We start from the raw sequence: 26,021 nt of genomic DNA on the forward strand, positions 1-26,021 counted from the left end.
TGGCCGTGCTGCTCTTCCTCGAAGATCCCAACCGGGACACCGCCGCCGCGGGGCTGGGGCACCCGACGGGCGTGAGGGAGCGGCTCCCGGGGCTGCGGCCGCCCTCCCCTCACGGCTCCCGGGGCTGCGGCCGCCCTCCCCTCACGGCTCCCGGGCTGCGGCCGCCCTCCCCTCACGGCTCCCGGGGCTGCGGCCGCCCTCCCCTCACGGCTCCCGCCGCCCCTGCCCGGGGCTGCCCTCACGGCCCCAACATGGCGGCGGGGCCGCACCTGCCCCGCGCGCTCCCGCGGGGCCGGCAGGGGGCGCGCGCGGCGCCGGCGGGACAGGCGCCCGTTCTATTTAGCCCGGGGCCGGCACCGGGCACGCACCGACAGCGGCGGGCGAACGCCGGCCGCCGGGCACGGGCAGACAGCGGCTGACGGCAGCGGGAGAACGGGCACCGCCGGCCCCCGGCGCCGCACGGCACCGGGAAGAAGGATAGCGAGCGGCCGCCGGCACCGCACCGACACCGCGGGAAACGGAACGAGCGGCCGCCGGCACCGCGCCGGCACCGCACAGGCACCGGGGGAAAGGGAACGAGCGGCCGCCGGCACCGCACCGGCAGCGGGGCAAGGGGAGCGAGCGGCCGCCGGCAGCGCAGCGGAGGCGCGGGACGGGAGCAGAGACCGGCGCTCGCCCGGTCCCGCAGGTAGGAGCGGGCACCGCGGGCGGCTCCGTGCCCGCCGCCCCCCGCGCACGGCTCTGCCCGAGCGGGTCCCTGGCAGAGCCCGGCAGGTGGGGGGTGTCCCCCATGCCTTGCTTTGACCGAAAAATTACTTTTCCGCCCCAAAGCGTGCGGCGATCGGGCAGTGCCGCTGCCCGCGCCTTGTCCGGCGCTGCTCCCGGTGAGCGCTGGGGAGTTTTAAACTCCATTGACTGGTTATTTCCGCCCCTCTCTCCCAGCTGGATAAAATCCCCGGGCTGGGAAGCACGGCCAAGCCTCACCCTCTCCTTGCGGGAGCGAGCGGGCAGCGCCGGGCCGCCTCTCCCAGGTAGGGGCTGGGTGGGCTCCCCCGGCAGGAGCCGGTCCCAGGGGGGCTGCAGCCTCCTCCAGCAAAGGAGAGCGCTAAAAGCATTCCTGCTTGATTTGTTTTTCCTTTCTTTCAAGGTTCACGATGTTGACAGCTATGTTCTTGGCTGCGTTCGTTCTTATTACAGTACGTTCGCAGGAAACTGAGGAAACCATAACGTACACGGTAAGGTTTAATAGACTTGGAGATAATTATTGCTTTGCGGGGATTCTTTGCTAAGTGACCCTTAAGAAAAACCGAATTTCTTGCCAATGTGTAGCATGTGCTACAGAGGTCGCTGAGTTCGAATATTAACCATAAAATAAGCTGTTCCTGCACTCAGTGTTTAAAAGTTCAAGATGACAAGACTGAGCAAAATGCATTACAATTGCTTGTTTGGAAAAGTTTATCTGTGTACTCGGTTTGAGGGACTGAACAAAATTAGGAGGTTTTTAATATTTTTTTAATCCATTTTCATAAAGGCAGGGTCCTGGGACCTTCATTTGAAATATATGGAATTTGACAGATAATTAGGTCAAACATTCTTTTGTGTTTTCTTATGGATGTTTCAAGCTGTTTTTAACAAAATGTAAGTCCTTCCAAATTTGGGGCTTTTAATGAAGCATCTGAATCCCGGCGTGATCATGGGACTGTTCTTTTCTGAGCTGGTTTTGAGCAGTGGTTTTGCATGGCTTGATAAAATTGTTCAAGAATACTGGGAATAGGTTCTGCTTGCAGCCAAGTGGCAGGCTAAGAGATTTAAAGGTCTTTTTGTCAGGCTTTTTCTTTTCAATCTGCTTGTGTTCAGTGCTTGGCTTGCATAATGCATGTCATGGAAGGAGTGGCAATTACCCCAGCTTGGGCTGGGGAAAAACCCACATTTTCACATCTGATTACAGCTGTAATCCCTGCAACTTGCTTCATATGGGTGGACCTCTGGATATGTGCACACACATCAGCCCAATGCCACACAAGCAGAAAATTCTGCACACATGCAAAAAGTTAGAGAACCACAGCCAAAGCCCAGGATTGTGTCTTATACAAGTAATCCCACTGAAGTCAGTGGGATGGCTCAAGCAAGTAAATATTGCAGAGTTGGACCTTCTTGTAGAAGTCAGGGCTTAAAGAAGCCTCAAGTGAGCATCAGGAAGTCAGTAATAAAATACTTTAACACTGGGCTTTAGAAGCATTAGGGTTTTGAAGGCTGGGAGTAGTTTTATTTAGAGGCTTCTGTGATTTACTTTTGTTTTAAAGTCCCTGTTTGTAGTGGAAACTGAAGATGTTAAGTACCTTTTGAAAATCTGGACTAAAAACAGGGATCCCACCCTCCTCCTTTCCCACAGTTATTATAGAGGGGAGGTTTAATTATGCAGCATTTCACATAATTCTGTTTATGCCAACTGAACATTTCTAGTAAGCCTATGTGACTTGGGCACCTATGCTCCATTTTCAAGGAGGTCTTAGCCCTTAGGTGCTTCACTGATGGTTAAATGCTGATCCTGTAAAATGAAACAAAAAAACCCAGCTTTGGGAGATTTTGCTCTTGGGATGCTACTGTTTCTCATGCACACATTGTATCCATGGAGGGCCAAATCCTTTGCTATTGTAAAAGCCTTTGGCTGCAGTAATAGATGGACTTGGCTCCTTGCAGTTAAACAGACAGTACTTCTGTTGTGCATTAACAGGAATTGGGTGATTCAGTAAATGCATGAATTAGCCGTTTTCCTTTGGGTTTGCCTTTTCATAGCTACAGTAACTTTGGAGTTGTCAACTCAGCATGTAGTCAATCCTTTAGAGAGTGTCCACTTACCCCTTGGGGAGAAAAACCCTTCCAAGCTACAGCTCGCTGCCACATCTGACAAATCACTGGTGTCACCTGCAAGAGAAGAAAATATTTTCAATCCTCCTGCTGAGTCAGAGTCCGTCAGTAACAAGTCCCTTAAAATAACTTGAGGATAGGACCTGCAACAAGTGGATCTTGGCATCAGAAAGTCAAGTTTGCCACTTGTAAGTCCCTCAGCAGCAGAGGAGTTGCAATAAGATTTAGCTTGCTTGACTGTGACTAATTACATTAGTCAACTCCATTCCTTTTTTGTGTGGGGCCATTAAAGTAGTACCCTGAGCAGCCCAAGATGCACCTACACAGCACAGTCTGGTTGATGCAATGATATTTTCATATTTTAAATGTTCCTGCTGCAGTTGGTAGCACCATGATACTTTGTTAATCAGTCTCTGTAACTGTGACCTGCGATTAAAATTACTGCCCTCTGGATAATTTAATGTTTTTGGGCAGAGAAATAATGAAGATGCAGAGCAGACTATTTAAAATCTTTCCTGAACTTGCTGGTGTGCATTGATATGAATAGCTGCTGAGTATAGCCTTGTTTGAATTCTGCAAAGTCTTGTATAAATAAGTAGTCCTGCTGTTATAAACTCTAACCGTTTATTGTGTGTCTCACAATATAAATTGTCCTTCCTAGACTGCAGTTCCTGGAGTCATATGATTAAAAAGCATGTGAATGAATTTCCAGCTGTCATGGGATCCTTCCCCATTGCTAGAGTGCTAATGGGAGAGAGGATGAAATCCAGGGGCACAGAGTCCTCTTGGTCCCTCTGGCAAACAGAGTCTGAATATGAAAGAGGTTCACCTGTTGGAAGGCAGGGAATGAGATCCAAATTCAGAAAAACTTGCTGCTTTTCATAAAGTGATTTTCATTCTGGTTCAGCTTGGTCACACCAAAGATCATCCAAGGATTCAGCAAGGAGAGATGGTATAACACTGGGACAAGGGAAGGAGAAAGCAATGATTTTGTCACTTTGCTCCCCAGTCTGCTCACAGCAAACAATATCTTGGGAACTTCCCGAGACGGAGGCGCTCTCTGTGTTTCATAGAGCATTCCAAATGGGAATGCTCTATGAGCATTCTTGTGGGAAGGGATCCACAAGTCTTACTGTTCCTGCACAGCAGTGATGTACCAATTGCCATTTTTCTAGCCTACCAAGGTATTGCATTCCCTTTGTGTGACACTTTGAGTTCACTGAATACACTCGACTGTTTTTCCAAAACAAAGAATCCCAAGTAACCAAATTATTATATTTTTTTCTCCACAGCAATGCACAGATGGCTATGAATGGGATCCTGTTAGGCAACGGTGCAAAGGTACAGTAAATAATTTTCAAAGACAGACTTGTCACTGGTATTCTTTAAGTATTCTCACTGCACACCCCTGTTTTGGACACGGAGGTGTGCGTGCATGTCTCGTCGTGTTCTTTGTGTTAATGGCTGTTGCAGAAGGTTCGACTGTTAAAAGCATGACTTGTGTTGTTGCTAACCACAGATATTGATGAATGTGAAATAGTCCCAGATGCATGTAAAGGTGGGATGAAATGTGTTAACCACTATGGAGGATACCTCTGTCTACCCAGAACAGCGCAAATTATTGTAAATGAGCGAGAAGAAGCAGCAGCTGAATCCACAAGTGGTCGAAACAGCGTCATTCGCCGGACCCCGGCCGACCCCCAGCGCGCCCCTCCCAACCCAACCCACCAAATCCAGTGTGCAGCTGGGTATGAGCAAAGTGACCACAACGTGTGCCAAGGTAAGCCGGTGCCTGCCTCGGTTCTGCTCCCGGTGCAGTTGCAGTGTGGGTGACCCCAGAGCCAGGGGATGACAGCCTGTAGCCCTTGCACTGACTGGAAGGGACTGGTGCTCCATTAACACCTTTAAAGATGCAAAAATAAAATACAGAAATGTCGCTGTTGTTGTTCGAGGCATCAGAATGTGAAGTTTGTTGCAACTTTTACAGTCTGTTCCATCTGCTTTTGGGCTAAAAAATTGAATTCATTCCATTGTCTGTAGCTCCTAAAAAAAGTCTTAAAATTACTCTAGTGAAGCATTTTGTGTTGTATTAAGTACGTCTAGGAAAGAAAATGCTCTGAAAAGAGTGGGCAATGCAACAAGGCATAAGCAATTTGGAAAGGTTTGCAGAACTCTGTATTTTTCAGTAAGTGAATGCTGAATGAACAAAAAATAACCACAGGATGAACTTTTGCTTAGAGCAGGCTGCAGTGCACAAGGGTCCTGTATTTTTATTGTGGATAAGGAATATTCCTCCTGCAGTACCAACTCCTGAACAGCCTGTGCTCTTCTGATCTCTCTGGAAGTAGCCCTAGGCAGACCCTGCCAGTTTACTTCCAGTGCTGGCCTGGGCACTCTTGGAAACTATGGCAATGAAGAGCTTTCATCTGAGTGTACATACACCACACACAGTGCCAAAAATTCTCAGGGCATTAGCAATGTTAATTGTATGCATTCAGGAACCAGCCTCACAAGCACTTCTGTAAACTAAGACTGTTTCATTTATTATTTTATATAAACAGTTTACTCTTCTACTTGCTGAAGTAACAAATGTTTTGGCCATTGTTTTGTTTTCTTTCATAGAAATATATTCTAGCCCTTGCTCACAAACTTGCTTTTCAAGCACATTGGAGGGACACCCGTGCAAGGAGAGGGCAAAACTTGACCCCGTGGTTCATCTTTTCCACTTTGTGGCCTGTAGCAGTATAATCACATAAAATAGTACTTTAGGGACTGTAATCAGGGCAGGCTGTAATACACAGTGGTAGTTTCCTTCTCCCTGGTATTCATGTACACAGGACATTATTTATCACTAGTAAGTAAATTCCCTGTCATTCTGGACCACAGTAATCATCATGGAGGCTGGAGGAGTTATTTTTGTAGGCAAAGCCTCAGAGTTGCATTTCTGGCTTATCTGCTCATGTCCAACATTTCTGTCACTCTGATTCAAGAATGTCAAGTACAGAACCTACCACAGAAGGTCAGATCTCCTTAACCCTGGGCGTTCACTGGGGGTCATCAAGGGAAAATCAAAATTTTCCTTAAATGGAAAATTGGCTTTTTCCTTAGTTTAACTTGGCAAAGCAGCAGCAAAACCAGGAGCAGAACTGCTGGGTTTGGCCTGGTACTCCCTCCTTCAGGTGATGCTGCTGGCACTACTCTTCACTGGTGAACTGTAATAAACTGTTCCAACTTCAGCACATAACATTTTTATTTTGATAAAAAACGCAAGTTATGCTAGAAAATGTCAAAACATGACTATCCCTTTTGCTATGCTGGCTTTAGATGTATAAATTTGGGATACAGTATGACAGTTTGACAGCATTTAGTACCCATAGTTTGTGCTCCAAACAAAGGTCGAGGGTTAGGTTTAACTGAGAGACTGACAACTGGTTAAGGTTTCTGTTTTGTTGAGGAGAAATTGGTGGTGATAGATTACTATTACTCCATGCTCTTGCTTCCTGGAACTTGCAACTAATTGTTTCTATTAAATTCCCAAATCTTTGGTTAATTTATAATGACAACAAGTGTTGTTACAGTACCAGAAGTTTTAACCAGCAGGCACAAAATCTGTGGTGAAATCTTGGGCTTGACTGCATCAAGCTACTCATTTCCTCATGCCAACATTTCAATCTAAATGCAGAAAGCATGGAAATATTAGTGTTTAAAAGCTGAAATGTATTGAATGCATTCCAGCTGGAAAAAGGGTAGTGGACAGTGTGCTTGAAATGAAGGATAAAAGAGTTTTGGAGCACTTAAAGCATGCATTCAGCTTCATGATCTTCATGCTTTTCGCTGCTGAAAATATCTTATAAAAGATAATCTTGATCAGCAATGGTCCCGCTGCGGATTTATTTAATTATGGTTAAAAGACTTTGCTATGATAACTGCTCGAGGCTCCTAGGGAGTGTAACTTACAGATATAGTCACACTTAAGCTTGTTTTATTGTTTAGTAAATCAAATATGAAGTCCAGCTCCTTCTAATTGTTTGCAGATGTATGACATTTTCCTTCCAGTCCAGCAGCACTAAGTATTTTATAACCAATGTGAAAGTGTGGAGACCTCTGTTTCAAACAATAACATGCTCCAAGGAGCTGAATTGCTGACATCATGCTGCAGTGTGAGGGGCCTTCTGTTTTAACACAAGTGTCCACTCCCTTTTTAAGCATGGAGCAGTGTGGGAATGACAGGCCAAGCACACTCCTGTGGTTCCTGTGCTTGGAATAAATGCCCATAAACGACACTGGTCCTGGTGGATTTCACTCCAGTGATGTGCTGATACATATTTTTATAACTACTAGTGAGCAGAAATGTTCTAGTGTGAATGTGAACCACATTGCTGTTAGAAGTGGGGGTAGCAAACATTTCCTGGGACATTCTTAAGATGCTCCTTATGAGCAGTGATGCCAGGAACCCCCAAACTGAAGCAAGGATGAGGGAGGTTGTTCTGGAGAAAGGTCTCTGTTGTGGAAGAAGTTGTGCTTCAACATAAACACTTGAACTTTAAATTCTGAGTTTATGACTTTGCCTAATCCCCTCCATCCCCATCCCAAGCAGTTCCCACTCCACTGTCTCTCCTAAATTTGGTCCCTAAGGGAGATTCCCATATGTGGCACCTGGTCACACTTTCAGGAAGCCACTTGGATGTTCAGCCCTGTCCCTGTGAGGGTATCACTAATAGGGAAGAGCAAAAAATTGAATAAGAAATAATTTGAAACAAATTACTGAGTTAACTCAGGTTCCCAGGCATTTTTTTCCTCATAAAAACAATGAATAGCTGCACTCTGTGCCTGCACTCAGGCCTGAGTTTTATTTTACTTTGTTGTTAGGCTCTCTGTGATTTGAGTCTGCTCCTATTGAATTCAAAAGAAAATCACCCAATTAATTCAATTTTGTCAAACCTAGTCTGCAAGGTTTGTACCTTGCAGAAAGTACTGACTTCTCCTAGAATGTTAATGACATTTGAATGAAAAAAGGGACCAAAAAAGGTACCAATAACCTGTAAACTTGAGAAAGGAAAAGAACTTATTTTCCTTAATTCCTATCATGTTGGCAATGCAAGAAATAAAGTAAGCAAACATTTTTGCTCCTCAGCTAGATTAGCTTTTGATATTTCTCCAACCTGTTTATAACCCTTTGTGCTGCTGCAATGTCGAGTACAGGAGGGAGACATTGCAATACAAGGGATCACTGCTTGCTTCTGTGGGAGAAAGACATTTTTCCAGAGTTCTGTCCAGACTTGGTGGACATTGGTTGCTTTTATCCTCCTCTGTGGAAAGAGGAAAAAAACGAATTTGTTTTCTGTGCTGTGGTTATTCTTCCTCCTGCAAAATCACTTGAGGTATCCTTATGCTGGTAAAGGTTAAGGGTTTTTTTTGTTTTGTTTTTGGTACTTTTCAAAGTAACTTATCATACTCGAGCTATGCTTTTGACTCAAGTTAATTGTGAATAAGTCAAGGCTAAATTTTGCATCTGGAGAATCCTTTTTGTTGTTGTCCTGTTATAGAGGAAGGGACAAGGGGGAGCAGTTCATGATGTTTTCCATAGAAAAATCACTTTGTATAATATATATTTACAAATGTCAGGGATGTGCAGCTGGCATGCAAAGAACATTAAAGGTGTGTGAGTGCAGGTGCACTTGGCTGCCCTTGGCAGAGCCTGGCAGGAGGCTCCTCCTTGGCATTTTGGCTGGGGCACTGCAGCTCCTAATGAGCTCCACTCACTGTGCTTTGATTCCCCTCCCTGAGAGCTCCTGGAACGTGCAGCCACATCCAGCCCAGCTGAAACTCAACCTGAAATGCACCCCAGGGGTGCCACTAATGTGCCACAACCACTAACGAGCACTCAGCCCTCAGGGCCAGACGCCAGGGAACTTCAGAAGTGCATGGACTGGGATTTTGGAGACTCTGCACGAAGCTGGGATCTGCTCCTATGGGCCCAACCCATTTTCTAAGACACACACAACCTAAAATACAGCTATAGATGTTCCTTAGCCATGGGAATGTTTTTGAGAGCTTTTTGTAAAATATTGTACCATCCCAAGTTTTTCCCCTTCCTGTAGGTAAGGAGTACTTTTAAAAATGCTTCAAGGCTACTTGTGGCTGCCTTATCCCTGGAAGTGTCCAGGGCCAGGTTGGATGGGGCTTGGAGCAACCTGGGACAGTGGAAAGTGTCCCTGCCCATGGCAGGGGTGCAACAAGGTGATCCTCAAGGTCCCCTTCCAACCCAAACTATTTTGTGATTCTGTGAACAGCACTAGGCCTGTTGAGTTTGAGGACAGGGTGAGGACAGAGCCAATGGCAGGAAAAATAAGGCCTGGTTAGGTGGTTTAGGATGGCAGTAGCTCCAAGTGCTCCCTCAGGCCATGTGTTTGTGCAGCACTCCAGCGAATGGGGAACACTTGTTGCCAGCTGTAGCCACTCTAAGACACTGACCTGGTTCAATGTGCCACTACAATACTCATTACTGGGACAAGCCATAGGAATTCTGCAGGTCTAAGAGGATCCACAGCAGGTCAGAAGCTGACACTTTCACAGCTCTTTGTTCACAGCCTTCAATTAATTCTGTGTACACTTGGATACATCATGCAGAGATAGATCATCTTTCATCAGCCCATCCTAAACCAACTGTTCAAGCTGTTAATCTGTGAAACTGATGCATTCCGCTGCAAAGCAGCATCTCTTTAGTAACCCTGAGGGTCCACAGGGGCGTTCACAAAAGCCCATCTTGTTCTGAGGGCCTGGTTTTGGGCATTTTTGAAATCAGGCCACTCTGAATCATCTTCCCATCTGTGCTATTTGCACAGCTGTGGGTGTCAAGTCAAGACCTTGGAGAGATATTCTCTGTTCTGTCTGACCATTTTACTGTGAACATCCATCACAAGCATAAATACTAGCAGCTGCTTTCCTTTCCTTTCCTGAGTTAGTTACTACTTTCCCATTGTCCTGACCCCTGCAGGAATACGCTCAGTGTGTTGCAGTTAAAGATTCCTCCCATTTGCTCATCGTGCTAAGTGTGCTAGAGGCAAGCAAGCTTCCCCGAGTTGTATTTACCTTAGCTTCCTGAATTGGGATTATGCAGGCAAGCACTGGACTTCAAGTTTAAGTAAACTCATTAGCAGTTCTCATGGCTTCTTGCAGCAGAAGAATGGGATCACACAGTAGTCACCTCAGCTGTCATCCTTGTGGGCTGCATTTGTTGATTTTAAAGCCTGTTGCCTTAGTAGCTCGGAGGAGGCTCATGTTTTGACAGACAAAACACAGCAAATGGATTCAGAAGGCACATGGCCTGAAGAAAGTCCAAGCTCCAGCCATCTGTCCTCCTTCAGGATTCCTCTCTCTAAGCCGGAGGTCTTTTTCACAATGCAATCAGGAATAACACCAGATAGCAAAGGGGAAGAATGTGCTCATGCCTGGTCCTGACTTGGCATCCCACAGTACTTGGCACCCCTTTAAACAGCTCAGAGCACTTATTTCTCTGTTGAGGAATCCCCTGTACCTGTTGCAGACACTCAGATCTGTGCATCCTACAAGTCAGGAAAACCACACCAGGAGCGAGGGCTGTCACCTGCTGCACCCAGAGGGCACGAAACAGGACTTGGAGCAGCACGGGCTGTGCTCCCTGTGCCAAAACCTGCTCTCAAAGGAATATATTCCACAGCGTCACAGTGATACAGGCACTTCCCCCACCAGGGCCAAAGCACCCTGCAGCTTTTAACGCCTGCCTCAGGTAATTTTATAGTGACACTACTGCCACTGGGATGTTCTCATTGTGCTTGCTCTGAGCAGTTGTTTCCTCCCAGTCTCTTGCACTGTCACTCCTCAGCCTCCTGAGAAAGATTCTCTGCTCCTTTTCTCCCCAGTTTTTTGCTCAGGATGATTTTCTCTCAACCACCACTTTTTTTCCTCCATTTTCAAACCTGATTCCTACTTCAGATTAATTAGTGAATAAAAGAAGTGCCCTTACCTGTGTTTTATTTTCACTCTTGTAGTCTGGGTTACTGAGTCACGTTTGTTAGAACATTTCTGAAGGATCTCAGCATTACAGACACATTTTTCAAAGGTCCAATATCTTTCTTGAGCATCTCCAGTGATGGGACACAGATTCAGGAAGCTGGAAAACTAGTTCAAGAGCTGAAATTTGAAACGTATTTTCCTCATTTTATTCTCTTTCCAAGTGATATCTCCCTTCCCATTCTGGCCAGGGAAGATGATAGCTGCTGATTCTGTGTGCCAAAACAGCCCTACAGGAAGAACAAAGCTTCCTGCAAAGGCAGCAGAGGCCTGTTTGATTCCCTGCACCACCCAGGGATGTCTGTGTTGCTCTCCCTGTCCTTTGCAAGGGAATCCCATCTGCTGCCCTACAGCCAAGCACACCAGCACTGCAGGAATTCATTCAGAGTGGTGGTTAGGCTTGCTGCTTTGCCATTTTCCTACTGTCAAAACCAGTGGGAGTGTTACAGGACTCCCTTCTAGTGAGATATTTTTGGTCTGGTAGAAACCACAAGGAGAGTGTAATTTTTGAGTTCACCTACCAGGTTGCATCTTAAACATTCCACATTTTTTGTGGTGTAGTCAACTTCTCTTGTGCAGCACTTTGTCATGGCAACCCCTTTGTGCTGTGTCTGTGTTAACTGGGATTAATGTAAGCTGAGCTTGACCACCTCCTTTCATTACACTTCAAGAATATTTATTCTTTTCTTCCCCTCTGTGATGCTTTTGAGCTCCTTTTTCTGGGCTATCATCATTTATGCATGGTCTAGAATAAGTCATGTGAAATGTAAGCCTCCCTTGGGCTGAAGGGTTCTTATCAAAGGGAATTTTGCCACATACCTGTCAAAGGGTTTAGATGCTTCTAGCCACAAGGTTGGAAGATCTGAACTAGACTTGTAAGATCTCTGTTCTCTGTATGACAAGACTACAGGGGACAGGTAATCAGACATATAAAGTTCATGAGTAAAAAGTACAAAATTTCACAAAGAAATATCTGTTTCATCTTTAATTTGCTAAATTTTGTTTTCACACCAGCCAGATAGCAACAGTTTTGGAAAGTTATTTGCCATAATTCAATGGAAAGCAAAATGTAACCTGAAAAAAAACTATACTAAATACAGAGGAATGCTGCATGTACCTTCTTTCATCTACCTTTTAACTTTCCTAAAAATACAAGAGGGACTTGCAAATCACAGAGCTCTGAACTATTTTAACACACATATAGTTATTATAAAATACTTTAATGCTCAGTCCCATTTGTGTCTCATTTGTTAATCTGAAACCATGTTAAAGGTTGGTCCTGTTGTAAGCAGAGCAGAGAAATGTCTAATTTTTGTTAGGTATAATTATATGATCAAAGCTGAAAAAGTGACTAAGAAAACATTTGTTACACACACTTTTATAAGCTACAGGGCTAAGAAAAAGTTCTTGAGGCTCAGAAATGAATTAGACCTTTCCTGGCAAAATATATCCCAAGCTCTTAATTAAGCATTTTTAAAATTAGATATTCAGTAGCCCTTTGCCTGTTGCTGTTACTGAATGGCTTAAATAAATAACTCCAAAGGAAAATTCTTCAATGGAAAGACAAAGGAGTCAGTGTGTGAAGGTCTATCTCCTGGGAAGAGATGTTTCCTTTGGGAAACTCTCAATTTGGCTTTATTAACTCCTGCTTTTAAAAATTCATGCCTTTGAGTGGACATTAATTAATTAAGCCTGTTTTGATCAGCTCTGAGAAGGAGAAGATATTGTTGAGCCTTCCTTTATGAGCTGGATTTAACCAGAAGGAAACTCCTGGTCTGGTGCGTGACCCGGTGTGTGAGATGGTTTAAGTAAATCTGACCCTGCACTTGAGCATGTTCAGCCCATGCCTGAACAGCTGCTCCATGGAGATTCCTGGGGACAAGCAGAGCTTGTTCCAGGGATTTTTTGTGCATCTGCCTGCACAGGTGGGATTCCTGTGACCAGGTAACTGGGCAGAATGCGTGCAATCCAACCAATCCCGCTCTCAGATGGAACCCAGAGACAAGCTCTCACCAGGTAGATTGCTGTGCAAAACTGGGGCTTATACCAAGAGTTAAGTTTGGGTTTCAATTTCAATTAAAATTCACCAGAGTTAAAGAAATTCAAGGAGAGAAAAAAACCCAAAAAACCAAAAAAAGGGTATCCTATGGGATATAAAGCCCCATAATTCCAGAAAAGCAGTAATTTGGACAACTGATTCCTGAATATCTTCTAGCTTTATAAATTTAGAAATAAATCCTTATCAATACTGTAACTGCCTAGTGTTGTCAGAAGTACTTAGAATTGGGAAATACAAGAATTTTTGACAGGTAACAATGTTCTGTGTGGTTTTAAAGAGGTTGCCAACAAGTTAACATTTAATAACAATCTTACACAGAGCAAAGGAATCAAACCTGGCAAAGTGAGCAGAAATGTAAGCGTGATTTTTAGCTGACATGACCTATCTTATAAAAATAAAAACCAGGAGAAACAATCTCTCTCCTATCTAAACTTACTCTGGGGAGAATTTTGAGTGTCTGATATACAGAGTAGGTAGAATTAAATACACTTTTAGAGGCAACAAATACTTGCCTGTAGTTTTTAAAGCACTTTCTTCATAAATGAATTTGCTCTCAAGGGACTTTCTTATCAGGAGCCAGTTCTCCACAGAACTTGGAGATGATAAAACAAGGACTGGATAAAACAAGGACCTGTGTGTCATGCCTGGGGTGAGTTAAATAAGGAATATAGGAGTATTTCACAGGGCAGTGAGCACAGAATCACATCAGAAATAAGCAGGGCTTCGGAGCAACCCCTGCTTTGCCCCTGTGGGCTGTGGATGACACCTGACTTCATTCCTCCCAGAAGTTGTTGGAGTCTAAATCAGGAAAGAGTGCAGAATCCAAAAGTCATTCCCACTTCCCAAGGGGAAAGAAAAAATATGTTCTTCTCTGACATCATCCTGCCTGTATGTACTCTGCATCCAGACCTTCCTCAGTCTTATCTGGCTTAACTTGAAGCATCAAGACAGATTTTCTTTCCCACTCTCTCCTTATGTGTTACTGGAGTAGAAAATAATTTGGGAATGGTTGCAATACCCAAAGATATTGCTGATATTTCCAGCACTTTTTCCCTGGAGCAGAAAGCACTGCGAGCAGATAAAAATTATAGACTTAACACCACTGAGCACCTCTTGGGTTTTTAGTGTTTGCAGGAGCAGCAGAACTTTCCAGCTTGAATTAGCTGGAAGAGAGTTAGAACTACACTCCTGAGAGCATTTGTGCAGGAAAAGTTGGGTGCAGGAAAATTTGGGTGAAGGAAAAACACCCACCCATTTTCTCCATTGCAAACACTGACCATTATTTAAACAATCCAGAAAATCTATTAATAGATTTTAATCTATTAATCAGCATGTGAAAAAGGATGATTTTGGAGAAGCAAAAACTTTTTTGTGTGTGTTCCAAGGCAAAGTATTCCTCTCTTAGAAACTGTGGCTCTCTATGCCTATAAAAAGGAAAATTCCCCATTTCTAGACAAGACATTTTTACGAAAATGTTGCTTCATTATGTATTTAAATCAAAACATTCTCTCCATTCTGGTTACACTCAGAGTTCAGTATCCACTGTGAGGAGAATCTCTTCCTTACTATGTATGCAGATTTATAAGGCTCCAGGCACCTTTGAAATAAATTGAAAGCACAGCCATGTAATAGAGCCAAACCCCAAAACCAGCCAAGGAGATCCACCCAGCAACACCCTCGAACACCCTCTGCTCTTCCCCTGAGCACAGCTTTAGAGCGCTGGTCTTGATCTTGTCTCTGCTTTCTCCACCCTCCTAAAAGCTTCCTGGGGGATTCCCCAGCTCCAGAGCCATGCAAGGGCTGTTTGGGATGCAGGAATAGTTCACTTGCTTGGTTTCCTTCCCTCTCAAACAGCTCAGGAGCAGGGCAGCTGTTTGCAGAGCCTGAGACAGGGGGATACTGAAAAACAGGAGCAGCAGAAGAAATCAGCAGCTTGGGGATGAAGAGAGGTTTTAACATAGATCAAAGTGTAGCAAAACCGTGCAGAAATAATCAAGGCAGGTTTGTAGCTGCTTTTTCCCACTTTGAAATTCACAGTTTGAGTATTTGTGATGCTGGAAGGTGGCATGGTTGGAGAAGCCCCTCAAAAGGAAACACTTCCCAAAATCTCTGCCATGGCATAGGAGTGAGGCCAACAGTTTAGGAACTTGATCAAACAAAGGTCTGGACATTTTATACAGTGAGAGTAGAAGTTAAAAAGCAGCAACTTTTGAAAAGGTTAACAAACCTAATTTATGCTTAGGGCAGTCCTCAATCCTTAACTAATGTCAGGATGAAGTTGGTTGTTGAAAAGCAGACTGGTGATTTTCTGAGTATCTCTCAGTGCCCAGTTTGAGAAAGCAGAGCCAGTATGTTTTCCATCTTTCTGGATTTGGTGGCTGTTATCTGTGGTTTGAGCACAAAGCCAATTCCCCAAAGCTTTGGCTAATCAGCCTGGTGGACATCAGATGTTCAGTCCCATAATGGAATCACTTCTGGCCCTACAGGCTGCAGAAGGCTGAGTCTGTTTTGGGAGAGCAGAGACCAGTGTAGTTTTGTTAAAAATTAAAACCATTGAGAAATTCAGACAGAAGTTTCTGTAATTCTGACAAAGTGGTATGTAAATCTGATTGTTAGCTGTCAAATGCTATTTCTATATCAAAAAGAAATCAGGTATTGATATCAGAACATTGTCATCATAGGAATCAGTGTTTGTTATTGTGGGGCAGACCAAGCAATACTGAAATTCAGTGACACTGAGTACTGGCACAGCTTCCAGGGACCCTCCAAGGTCCCATTCTCCTGAACAACATGTGCATGGAGAAGGAACTGTCCACTGAAAACAGCCTCATGGGGCATGCACCTCCCTACCTAAGGGCTGGACTCAATGGCCCCTTTTAACTCAGAATATTCCATGGTGTGTGACTTAGCCAGCACATCACGCCCCACAGTTGCTGTGTTCAGTGGTGCATTTGGGACAAAAGCAGCAGCAGGAGCAGCTTATATCATTCCTTGCATTTGATTCTTTGTTTTAGTATCTGTCATGTCCAAGCCAGCCAAAAAGTGGCCTCAGCACATTCTGGCTGGTGGAGGCTGAGGGAGCCCCGGGGGCTCCATTCACATGCCTCGTGTGTGACCAAGCAGGGGCTGAGGAGCCACTGCACAGCCTGGTCCTCAGGGTGGGGTCCCTCTCCTGCTACGGCCCCGAGCAGGAAGCTGGAAGCAAAGCATTAAAGACACCAAAGGGACTGGTTGGGATTTTCACATACTCATTGGCCATTGGGGGGTTCAGCCAGCAAGAAAAACCCCAAGTGTGTAAGAACAGCAAAAAGGCAGCAGGAACCAAAAAAGGGTTTTTCATCTGGCTGTAACATTCCGTGGGATGTGCCTGGATGGAGCCCATCCCCATGGAATGCACCATCACACACAGAGCCCAGAGCTCCAGAGCTGCCTCTGTCACACAAAGCCAGCTTCAAGACAGCATTACTGTCCCGTTGGGATGCACTTGGGATGGGCTGCACAGACAACAGCCCTTAAAAACTGGAATGATAATATGCAGGTTTTTCCATCCCTATCATTTGTCCTTAATTTGAAAAATTAAATGCTTATGTCCCATCGTTAACTGTTCTTAGCACTAATTTCACAGTTTAGCCCAGTGGTGATCAACTGGTTTCCTTACAGTTCTTCTCTTAATTCACAGCTGGGCTGAACTTACTTGGTTTGAACTTACTTACTTAGGTTGCATTAAAAAAAAGAAGTTGTGTGACAATCTCCACATGATTTAATCAGAAACCTCACTGCACTCAATTCCTGCCTGAAAAACACTATAAAAAGTCAGAGGAAAGAAAGGTAGCAAAGTTTTCCTTTCTGGTTAGTAGCTTAGAGTATGTTTACTGCAGCCCAATTCAGGTGAGAGGGAGCCTTGGAAGGTCTCCAGCCTGACATCCTGCTTTGCTCTGAGATCAGACCTGGGAGACTTATCCAGTCAGGGCTTGAAAAACCCCATGGAAGTAGAGCACAGAATTTTTCTGGGCGCCTGTTCCACACCTTGACTGCACTAATGTGAAAAAAGTTTTCCCTGTACCTAGAATCCCTCCTTACAATTCACCCTGGATTGACACACACAGAAGAGATGTGCTAAAATTGCAGACTTGGGGGGAAAACAGGTTTGTTTCCTTACAAATGTGTAAGTGAAAAGTGAGTGTTCTCCATAAGGGGAGGTAACAATTCTGGGCAGCCCTAGGTTTGAATGAAAACATTTTCCTGAGGAGAAGACTGGCTGAATGTCATTCCCAACTTCCATGACCCAACTCCCACTACAAGTGAATCTCTGCAGCTTTTTAATTTCCAGTTAAAAACAAAAAACAAACAAAAAAAAAAAATCAATGTGTATCCACAAACAATGAAAGAAGGGAAGTTTTACTGATCTGTGACTGTGCTTACTTGAACTCTGAATAACTGCAGATATTTTCATAGCTAGTGCCCATCAAGCTTCTCAAAGTGCTGAGAGAATATCAAGACTGATTTTAATAAACAAAACCACTGTTTATACTTTGAAGTGTCATATTAAGACACCTTCAGTTGCTTCCAGCATTTAAAGCACACATTTAGATCCCAGTATTTTCCCTGACACCTCTGCACATGCCTCAGTTTACACAACTGCTCACTGCTGGCTTCAATCAGTTTGTTGCTAGGAACTTTTATTTTAAAACCCCTCACTAAAAACTTGCCAGAGCAAGCCTGCAATACCAGGCACACGCTGATCCTACTCATGGGTGGGTAGGAAATGCTTGAGAGTATCGGAGGGAGTAGCCTTGATCTGGAGGAATTGGCTGTTTACTCAGCTTGCAGTTCCATTGCTGGGACAGTTTTCAGATCCCTCTGCTGAATATCCCAGTTTGTCTCACATCGACCAATGCTGCCCCTTTTAGATACCCTTCAATTCTTGTTTCTCTTTAATTCCTTACTCTCCCCTCTTTATTAAACTCTTGGCAACGAGGGCCAAAACCTGACTGAAAACAGCAGTTCACACTGTGGTCCTGGATAAATTACGGTACAATTAGCAACGTCACTTTCAAAAAGTTAATGAAATAAAGCTGTTCCTTTAGGAAACCAGATACTTTACAGTTGATGATTTATGGTGACTCCAAGCAGGACTGTGAATTTGCAGTGCCAGATGAGGCCATGCTGTCACTTCTGCTCACTAAATACGTTCTGCCACTTCTCTAGGAAATGAGGCCTGGCTTGGTTACAAGAACCAGCTCCTCAGTATCTTCTCTGTAAAATCTTATCCTTTCTGGAAGCTGAATTTCCAACTTGTTGATGATCTGCAAACCAGATCAGTTTTGTCCCTTCTGAGGAACAGATGGATGCAGGGGCTGGTTTGGGACACCATGACACGTAACTCTGCATCCACAGAGATCTTTCCAGGAACCTCTCAGATTGCTTTTCTGGCTCAAGGGGCCTTGCTCTCCACCACTGAACATTTTGGGCAAGTACATGTAGATGTAATAAGTGTGGAGCCTTGTGGGGTAAATAAAAATTCCTGCACAAATAAGGGGAATAATAAATCAAGCCCAAGAGTTTTAAGCAATATGAAGAATTAACCTGTTTGCTGAACCTTCTCTAGATAAGAGGTCATTGTTCTTTGCTCTGAAAAGATTTTTGTTTTCAATATGTATTTAGCCTTACTTATCTATTATACTTTGCTTCCTTTTTATTTTCCTTTCATTGAAAACAAGACCTAACTCCTTAAAAATTGTTTGGACTTGATCCTAAAACACACTGAACACTTCCCAGTCAAGAAAAAAACAGGGTACAAGAGCCTTCATGACTTGGATTTCATTTGTCAGAGGTGTTTTTGAACCTCTGAAATCCCTTCAGAAGACCCTGTGGTTATTAGCTGAGACATTTTTTCTTTTGTGCTGATTTTTTTGCCTGTCCATGAAACCTCCAAAGCAAACTAACAGTCTGTTAGAGCCTAAATAAATTTAGATACAGATCTCACTACAGAGGATGTTCAATTAACTGCTAGAAACCAGTCTTGTAATTAGTCTTCCACTGGTGCTTTGCATATTTATTGGGAGCATCTGATTAATTAAACCCAGCCTCTAAATCAGGGCAGTTGGTTAAATGCTATCTATGAAAGTTTTCAAGCTACTGAAGCCCACATGTTTTGAGTCTGCTAAAAAACTTCCCCTCCTCTTTGGTAGTCCCTGTCTGGAAACCTTGTATCTTGAAAAAGCTGTTAAAAAAAAAAAATCTTTACAACCCACAACTTTCATTACCTGGTTTTGCTGTCCCCTGAAATGCCCCCTCTTTCCTCTGTTTTCTGCTTGTACATTGTCCTGGGTTTTGGTTCAGGGCTTGGAACAGCACAACAAGGGAATCCTTCTCCACAGCCAGAGCTCCTGAAAGCCAAGAGCAGAGAGAAATCCAGGCTGAACCTCCCAAACTCACACAACAAATTTGAGGTTGATTAGCCTGGGAGAAGGCTGAATGTTGCACACATTGGTTTGGGTTATTCCAGCTAACAACTAAAATTGCACAAATAATAGGATTAGTAAATTACTTTTAAAAGTTATTTTAAATCACTCCAACTTTAAAATTTTAAGCAATCCCTCCCATTATCCTATAGGTAAGAAATGAATGTGCTCATAGATCATTTATTCTTTCTCCACTATAAACAGACTATCTTCCTAGTACTCAGCTACATGTCTCTTTCCTTCACCTTTTCAATCTATTCCTTGCTCTTGGCATTAATTACTTGGATATAATTAGCCTGCCCTAGATTCATGTTTTGCCAGTTCACCTCTTGCCTCATCAGTTCCTGGAAGGTTGCACTTCCATGAGGAAAGAGCCACCAGTCAATTCTGTTGCCATCCAGCAGCTCAATGAGGATGGCATGGACCTGCCTTTACCTGCTGCACTGCAAAGCTGAGTGGACAATCAATGCACTGGAATTAAATCCATCTGGAAGGCATTTGAGGCAGGCAGGCATCTCTGGGAACCCTAAGTGTGATTGACTGCTTTTTCCAATAGCTTTGATGAAAGTCTAAATTGAGAAATCTCTTCTCCCATCCTGCAAGAATTTATGAGCAGAATTTCTTTTTGACCAACCACCATTGGCCTGTGTTCAGCAGCATCTGAGGCCCTCATGTTTCCCTGTGGATCCTGCCCAGCCATTAACCTCTGCAGTGGATTTTAATCACACATTCATGGTTGTCTCCTTAAAGCTCCAGACAGCAGGCAGTGCCAAACAATGTACTGACAATGTCCTGGGCATCCCTCAGATGTGCCAGGATGCAGACAGGCATCCCTGGCACTTGGCTCATACATTCCATTTGCAAGAGCATAACGATCTGGGATCTCATGCCTTTTAAAGATGGGAACAGAACACACAGAGAACCGAGCAAAAAACTTTTGGGGGGGGAAAAAAGAAGGACTAAAAAGGTCCTCAATGCTTTTTCAGGAAGGATGGCTACAAGAAAGATGGAGAGGAGCTTTCTGCAATTTATTTCTTTGCATTGAGAGAGTAGGTTTACATCAGATATCAGGAAAAAAACTCTTGGCTTGAGGTGAAGCCTGGCACAGGTTGCCCAGAGAAATTGTGGCTGCCCCATCCCTGGAAGTGTCCAAGGCCAGGATGGGCTTGGAGCAACCTGGGATAGCGGAAGGTGTCCCTGCCCATGACATGGGGTTGGAATTGGATGAGCTTTAAGACTCCTTCCAACCCCAGTCATTCTATGATTCTAAAGCTTCCCACTCATCTTTCTTCCTGGGGCCAAAAGCAAGAGAAGCATCTCAAGCCACAAACTATTAAAAAAACTTGTCCAGTGAATCTGTCAAGGCTTGTTCCTTCCCTTCCCCCGGTAGCTGCAAAGCCAATTCCTTTTATTCCTGCTGTTCTCCGGAGGCAAAAAGCTCAGTTTGGACAAGCATCAGCACTAATGATTGTCCCACAGATCTTCTCCTTGTGTCCTGGACTCTGTGCTGCTGGAGCTTTCCAACCCCTGCCAGAGTTCCAGGACTCTCCTGAGGTGGAGCAATGGCCCAGGCCAATGTTCCCTCCTTGGAGCCTGTCCTTGGCTCTGCTGCTCACAGAGCATCAACACGTTCTGGGGAGCACCCACACTTGGTCACAACCGCAAATGGCTTCAAAAGCAACAATTTTCTTTCATTTGGTTCTAAAGTGCTCTTTCAGGAATTTCATCAACTTACAGGGAGTAGCAGAGATTGTTGGAAGAGCTGCTTTTCCTCTCACAACCACTTTGCAAAGGCTGATTTTCTCACCATGCTGTATCCTGACAAAGCCTGGTTGTCTCTCTCTGCTCCCTTACCTGTGTTCTGTACATTTTAAGATCATCTGGAGACTTGCACAGGGCTGTATCTATTTTAGAGTGTTTTTATTGGCAGCTGGTGTATACTACCATGCACCCACGTGAACAAAATTACAGAGCCCGGACAACTTTTGTACAGAATTCCTTTGGCCACAGTTTCTCTGCGGGTTTCATTTGGCAGAAGTGATATCAAGCAGAAGTCTTTCCCTCAGCTTCTGATGTAAACTAAAATACACCTTATAAATAGAAAACACAGGCATTAGGAGCAGTGCCTTTGGGCAATCAGCCACCTTTGGGCTATGGGAAAAATTCAGCTAGATATGATTCATAAATATAATGAATAGGGTGCCATAAACTCGCCTTGCTCTTCACAAACAAAGGCACATCCTCTGCCTTGAAAAATTAGAAGGGCAGAACCCAAAGGAACAGGGAAAGAAAAACAGGAGAAGAGTGGGAGATCTAAGGGGGAGAAGGAAAAATGGGGCTTCAGTTGTCAGTGGAAAGTATAATTTTGAAGCCCACCAAGCAATGTGTGGAGCAAAACTCCACTGCATCCCTCCATGCCCCGCTCCTGCTGAGCTCCAGCCTTGCTTACAGAGCTCACCGTGTAAGACATTTCAAAAAGCACTCAGTTTGTTCTTCAGGCTCTGGTTTAGCTGAAGGCTCCTATTGATTACAGCTGGAGCTGGATCAAGCTGGGGCTGCCTGTGTTCTGCTGGCAGCCTCTGGTTTGTAAATACCTTTCATCTCATCCAGCAGTGATGATGATGTGCTGGGATGATGTGGCAGCAATTATTTATCTGCTGCGTTGGGTTTTCTCCTCCACGCTTGCCAAGAGCCCTAAAGTCAGGCCATAGAGAGGGATGCTGACATCTTTACATTTCCATTAAATCTTCCTGCTTCTTCTGCAGGAATTCTAACAGCTCTATTGTCGTTTCAGCAGTCATTTCTTTCCTCACTCTCACACTGATAGATTTGGAAGCACTGAATCTATTCCACCAAATTTAGCAAGTTTAAACTTGTCACAAATAACCTTGTTATCTGATAGCACTCCCCAAAGGAAAACCCCTCCAAGCCTCCCTTTTCCTAGGTTTCTGAGCATCCTGTCTATATCCAAAGATGAATCAGGAAAAGCAGGCAGGATAGGCCTTGGTTACCCTCTGAATGGATTTACACACTTGCTTAATACCACATAAATACTGACAAATAAAGCATGGATCTTGTCAAACTTAAGAACTTAGCAAATAAGGAGCATTAGAAACAGCAAATAGAGCTGAAGTATCTACTGCCAAGTCAGTGAGAGATCCCACGTCCTGCCTGGCAATCACTCTAAATACATCCTTTCTCCCACTTCATGTGACCTTTCCAGGTCAGCAATGTTGTGTGTTAGTTTAATATTTTAAAACTGGAACTTTACTGGTATTTGGCCTACTTTTTGCTATTTATTTTCTAAACAAATGATAGCCACTCCCTTCTCAAACTAACCTTTTAAGCTTCGCCAGGAGTCTGTGAAGATCACAAGGTATTTAAAAAAAAAAAAAGAAAAAGAAAAAAAAAAATCACATGCTCAGGCAAACAAAGCAGGTTACTGCACTTCCCCCTCCCGCCAGCCCTGCAGCTGGATGTTCAGAATGCTTCAGGAGTTCTCCACTTACTCTAGGAAACACTGCTGAAATCTCATTTGCAGTGAAAAGTGCCAGGATTATGGTAGCACAGCATCTATTCTGAGGCAAACCCATGCAGCTTCCCAGCCAAACACCAGGGGGAAAAAAAAAAAAGAAGAAAGAAAGGAGCAAAGCTGTCCCAATTGCTACTTCTACTCGATTGCTTAAAGGCAGCTGGGAAGGCAGATCCTCAGCCTGAGAGCAGAGCACATCCCAATTTTAAGGCAAAGGAAATTTGGAAGAAGAAATAGCTCTCTCTTCCCAAGGAAACTTCTGGTTTTTAGAATGTTCATTTTTATTTATTACTGACTCATTGAAAGAACAAAGTATTTTTGGTGTCTTTTTTTCTTTTTTTATGTTCCCGAACACAGAAAAAAAAAATGTGGCTAAACCCCAGAAAAATTTTAGAGTGGGGCCAAAAATAATAATAATTTTCAGTTTTCAGAATTTTTTTGTCAGGTTTTTGAAAGAACAACAAATACTTCCCAAGCACTGTTGTAACTTACTAACTCCAGTGGACTGCACACCCTCAGCTTATTTCAGTTACCCTTCTCATCCATCTCCCCTTTTCCAAAACCTCCCCTGGGCTCCTGTCTTGCTTTTCCCATGTTCATTTTCCTTCTTTCATTAGTATCCATACTGCCTTTTCTTTTTTTTTTTTTTTTTTTTTTTTTAAATCTTACCTTCAAAGGATTGATTTCTTTTCCCCTGGTGCTTCTGCCTCACTTTTGATCCTGCCTGGCTTCACCTCTTGTATCTATTCTCTTGCAAACAAAGCATTTTTAAAACTTCAAACTTAATGTTAAGCCCTCTTCATGTGAAGAATTACATGGAAAATTAAATTTTCCACTTAAGTTCTAAGGAGGAGGCAGTTAATAAGAATTCTTAGGGAAAAACAGACAAACAAAAATTTATAAGATCCAGTTCCTGATGGTTTTGTTAGATCAGAACTAACACTGCTTGTTTTTGGCATAGTCAAATTTCTATTGCCACAGAAACCTTAACTTCTGCACACCCTTTCACTTCACTTGAACTGTGCAACCTGAACATTGTGTTTTTCTATCCCAGCTCTTCCAGTCCCCTCCCATCCCTAGAGTATATTTTGGACCAAATCAACTGATGTGTCTTTTTTTAAGTACTATTTCCATAGCTTGCTTTTATTCTTCTATCATTCAGGAGTTGTAGGAGGCGTGAAAGTGAGAATTTCTTTTAACCATTTCTATTTCACAGCCCAGTGCCTGCCAGTAACACTTTAAATAGGTTTTAGGTACATTCCTTCAAAACAAGGCATCTGTGGGTGCATCCAGCCACATGCTAAAAGTATCACATAACCACATAGGAAAAATTCAGAACTAAATAATGCCTTCAAAGGCATTTCTGAAGCTGGAACAGCATCAGGAATCTGCTTATTTACGTGGGGAGCTGTGGAGATTGCAGCGTGTTGGTACTGCCAACAGATAGGGTGATTAGTGCTAAAAACAATATCATCATTTAGATAAGCCCTCTCCTTTGGAGAGTTGCTATTGAACTCAGCTTGAACTTAAATGTTCTCAGCTTGGAAACTGGAATTCCTAAAAAGGCTCATTCAGCCTGCAAAAGCTGAAGGGGAATGAGATGGTATTGATAAAATTGGGCTCGTATCAAATATTCTAAGTCACTTGTCCTACATCTGAAGTTCCTTCTAAAGGTCCCTTGTTTCTTGTGTCAGCAGAGCTGCTCTGATCAGCGACACATCCACTACCAAAAAACCCCCAAAATCAGGTTCCTGTACTTCTGACTGGGACTAAACCAGTGGAAGGCATGCCAGCATACAAGATAAGCAACATTTTTTGCAGGAGCTGTTTTCTGAGCTCTCTCAGAATGAAAGTTGATTTTTGAAGTGTGCCCTGAACTCACTTTTTGGGTAGATATTTATATTTTCCTTTGCAGGGATCCAGCAGCTGCCAGTGTCAGTGCTGTGAAAATGCTTGCAAAGCTTTAATGAGCTTCAACTTCCTAATTAAAAACCACAATGAGCTTCCAGGCCTTGATTTCCCCAATATTACAGGTTGTAGCAGTGATATTTTGTTCAGTCAAGCCTAGCTAAAGGAAAATGCTTACGAGGTTTCCAAGGAGAGAAATAAACAAAATGGAAATGAAGAGGGAACTTGGAACTTTCAAGTGTACGTAATTAAGAAAAAAATACATCCTTCAGATAATTCTGGAAAGTATTAGGAGATATTCATAATTCATAAGCAGTTGTTTGGTTTTCTTTCAAGCAAGGGGGCAGCTTTACATCAAACACTGACTAGCTTTTCCATTAACTTAAGTAAACAAACCAGTATGTTTCAAGTTAAGTGAACATCCTTTTTTATTTTTTACTTTTTTAATAACTGTGTGAATTAGAAATAAGAACAAGACATTTACTTTCAAATAGGAAATTAGTTTGCATGCTATTTCTTCATGTTAAAAATACTTTGGAACACTCACAAAAACAACGTTAAGCTGAATTTATGGAAATGTTCCATATCAGTTTTGAAGATGATATGCCAGATGTCGGGGAGAACTCTTTCATCTGCAATAATGGAATAGTTTAATCCACCCTTGTTGTTTTTGAGCACAGTCCAAGTGTATTGGTCATCATGGGTGGGTGATCCCCACTTGGGCAGGCATGAACCAAAAAGCACAAGTTGTTAGACCTCTAGCATAAAATCACAAGAAAGCAACAGCAGGAAATACTCTACTGAAAGTAAAAATAAGCTATTGCAAAATGTAAATCAAAAAGTTTACCATTATGACAACTCATGTTCTGAAGCACTCAGGGACTCACAGATACATTGCTCTGAACTAGTGCATTGTAGTGACTCTATTTATGGCTCCTGCAAAAATAAAGCCAAAAATACAAATTTTAAATTGATCTAGATCCATCAAAAGCATGGAATACTTTTCTTTTTCATGAGTGGGAAGACTAATAGTTAAAAATGTGGTCTTCTAATGGGGGATTAAAGTGCTCTTCCCTTTGAGAAACTTTAAACACAAGGACACATTATTGTCCAGGTTCTTATTTTAACAACACACGTT

The 26,021-nt window shown here is 43.4% G+C and overlaps 1 protein-coding gene across 2 annotated transcripts in view; it reads left to right on the top strand.

Moving 5' to 3' along the window:
* Positions 1-349: 349 nt before the first annotated feature.
* EFEMP1 (EGF containing fibulin extracellular matrix protein 1) overlaps positions 350-26,021 on the top strand; it is a 45,711-nt gene continuing 20,039 nt past the window's right edge. Inside the window, exons 1-4 of one of the 2 annotated variants that reach the window (XM_041474103.1) lie at positions 350-688; positions 1,148-1,235; positions 4,161-4,209; positions 4,388-4,648. In XM_041474103.1, the coding sequence (XP_041330037.1) occupies positions 1,155-1,235; positions 4,161-4,209; positions 4,388-4,648 (391 nt within the window). In that variant the 5' untranslated portion in view covers positions 350-688; positions 1,148-1,154. Of the gene's footprint in view, positions 689-966; positions 1,032-1,147; positions 1,236-4,160; positions 4,210-4,387; positions 4,649-26,021 lie in introns of those variants that run through there. The other variant, XM_041474104.1, reaches the window with a different exon arrangement.

The sequence above is a fragment of the Pyrgilauda ruficollis genome, unplaced genomic scaffold, assembly GCF_017590135.1.
Source record: "Pyrgilauda ruficollis isolate IOZ18807 unplaced genomic scaffold, ASM1759013v1 scaffold31, whole genome shotgun sequence".
NCBI lineage: Eukaryota > Metazoa > Chordata > Aves > Passeriformes > Passeridae > Pyrgilauda > Pyrgilauda ruficollis.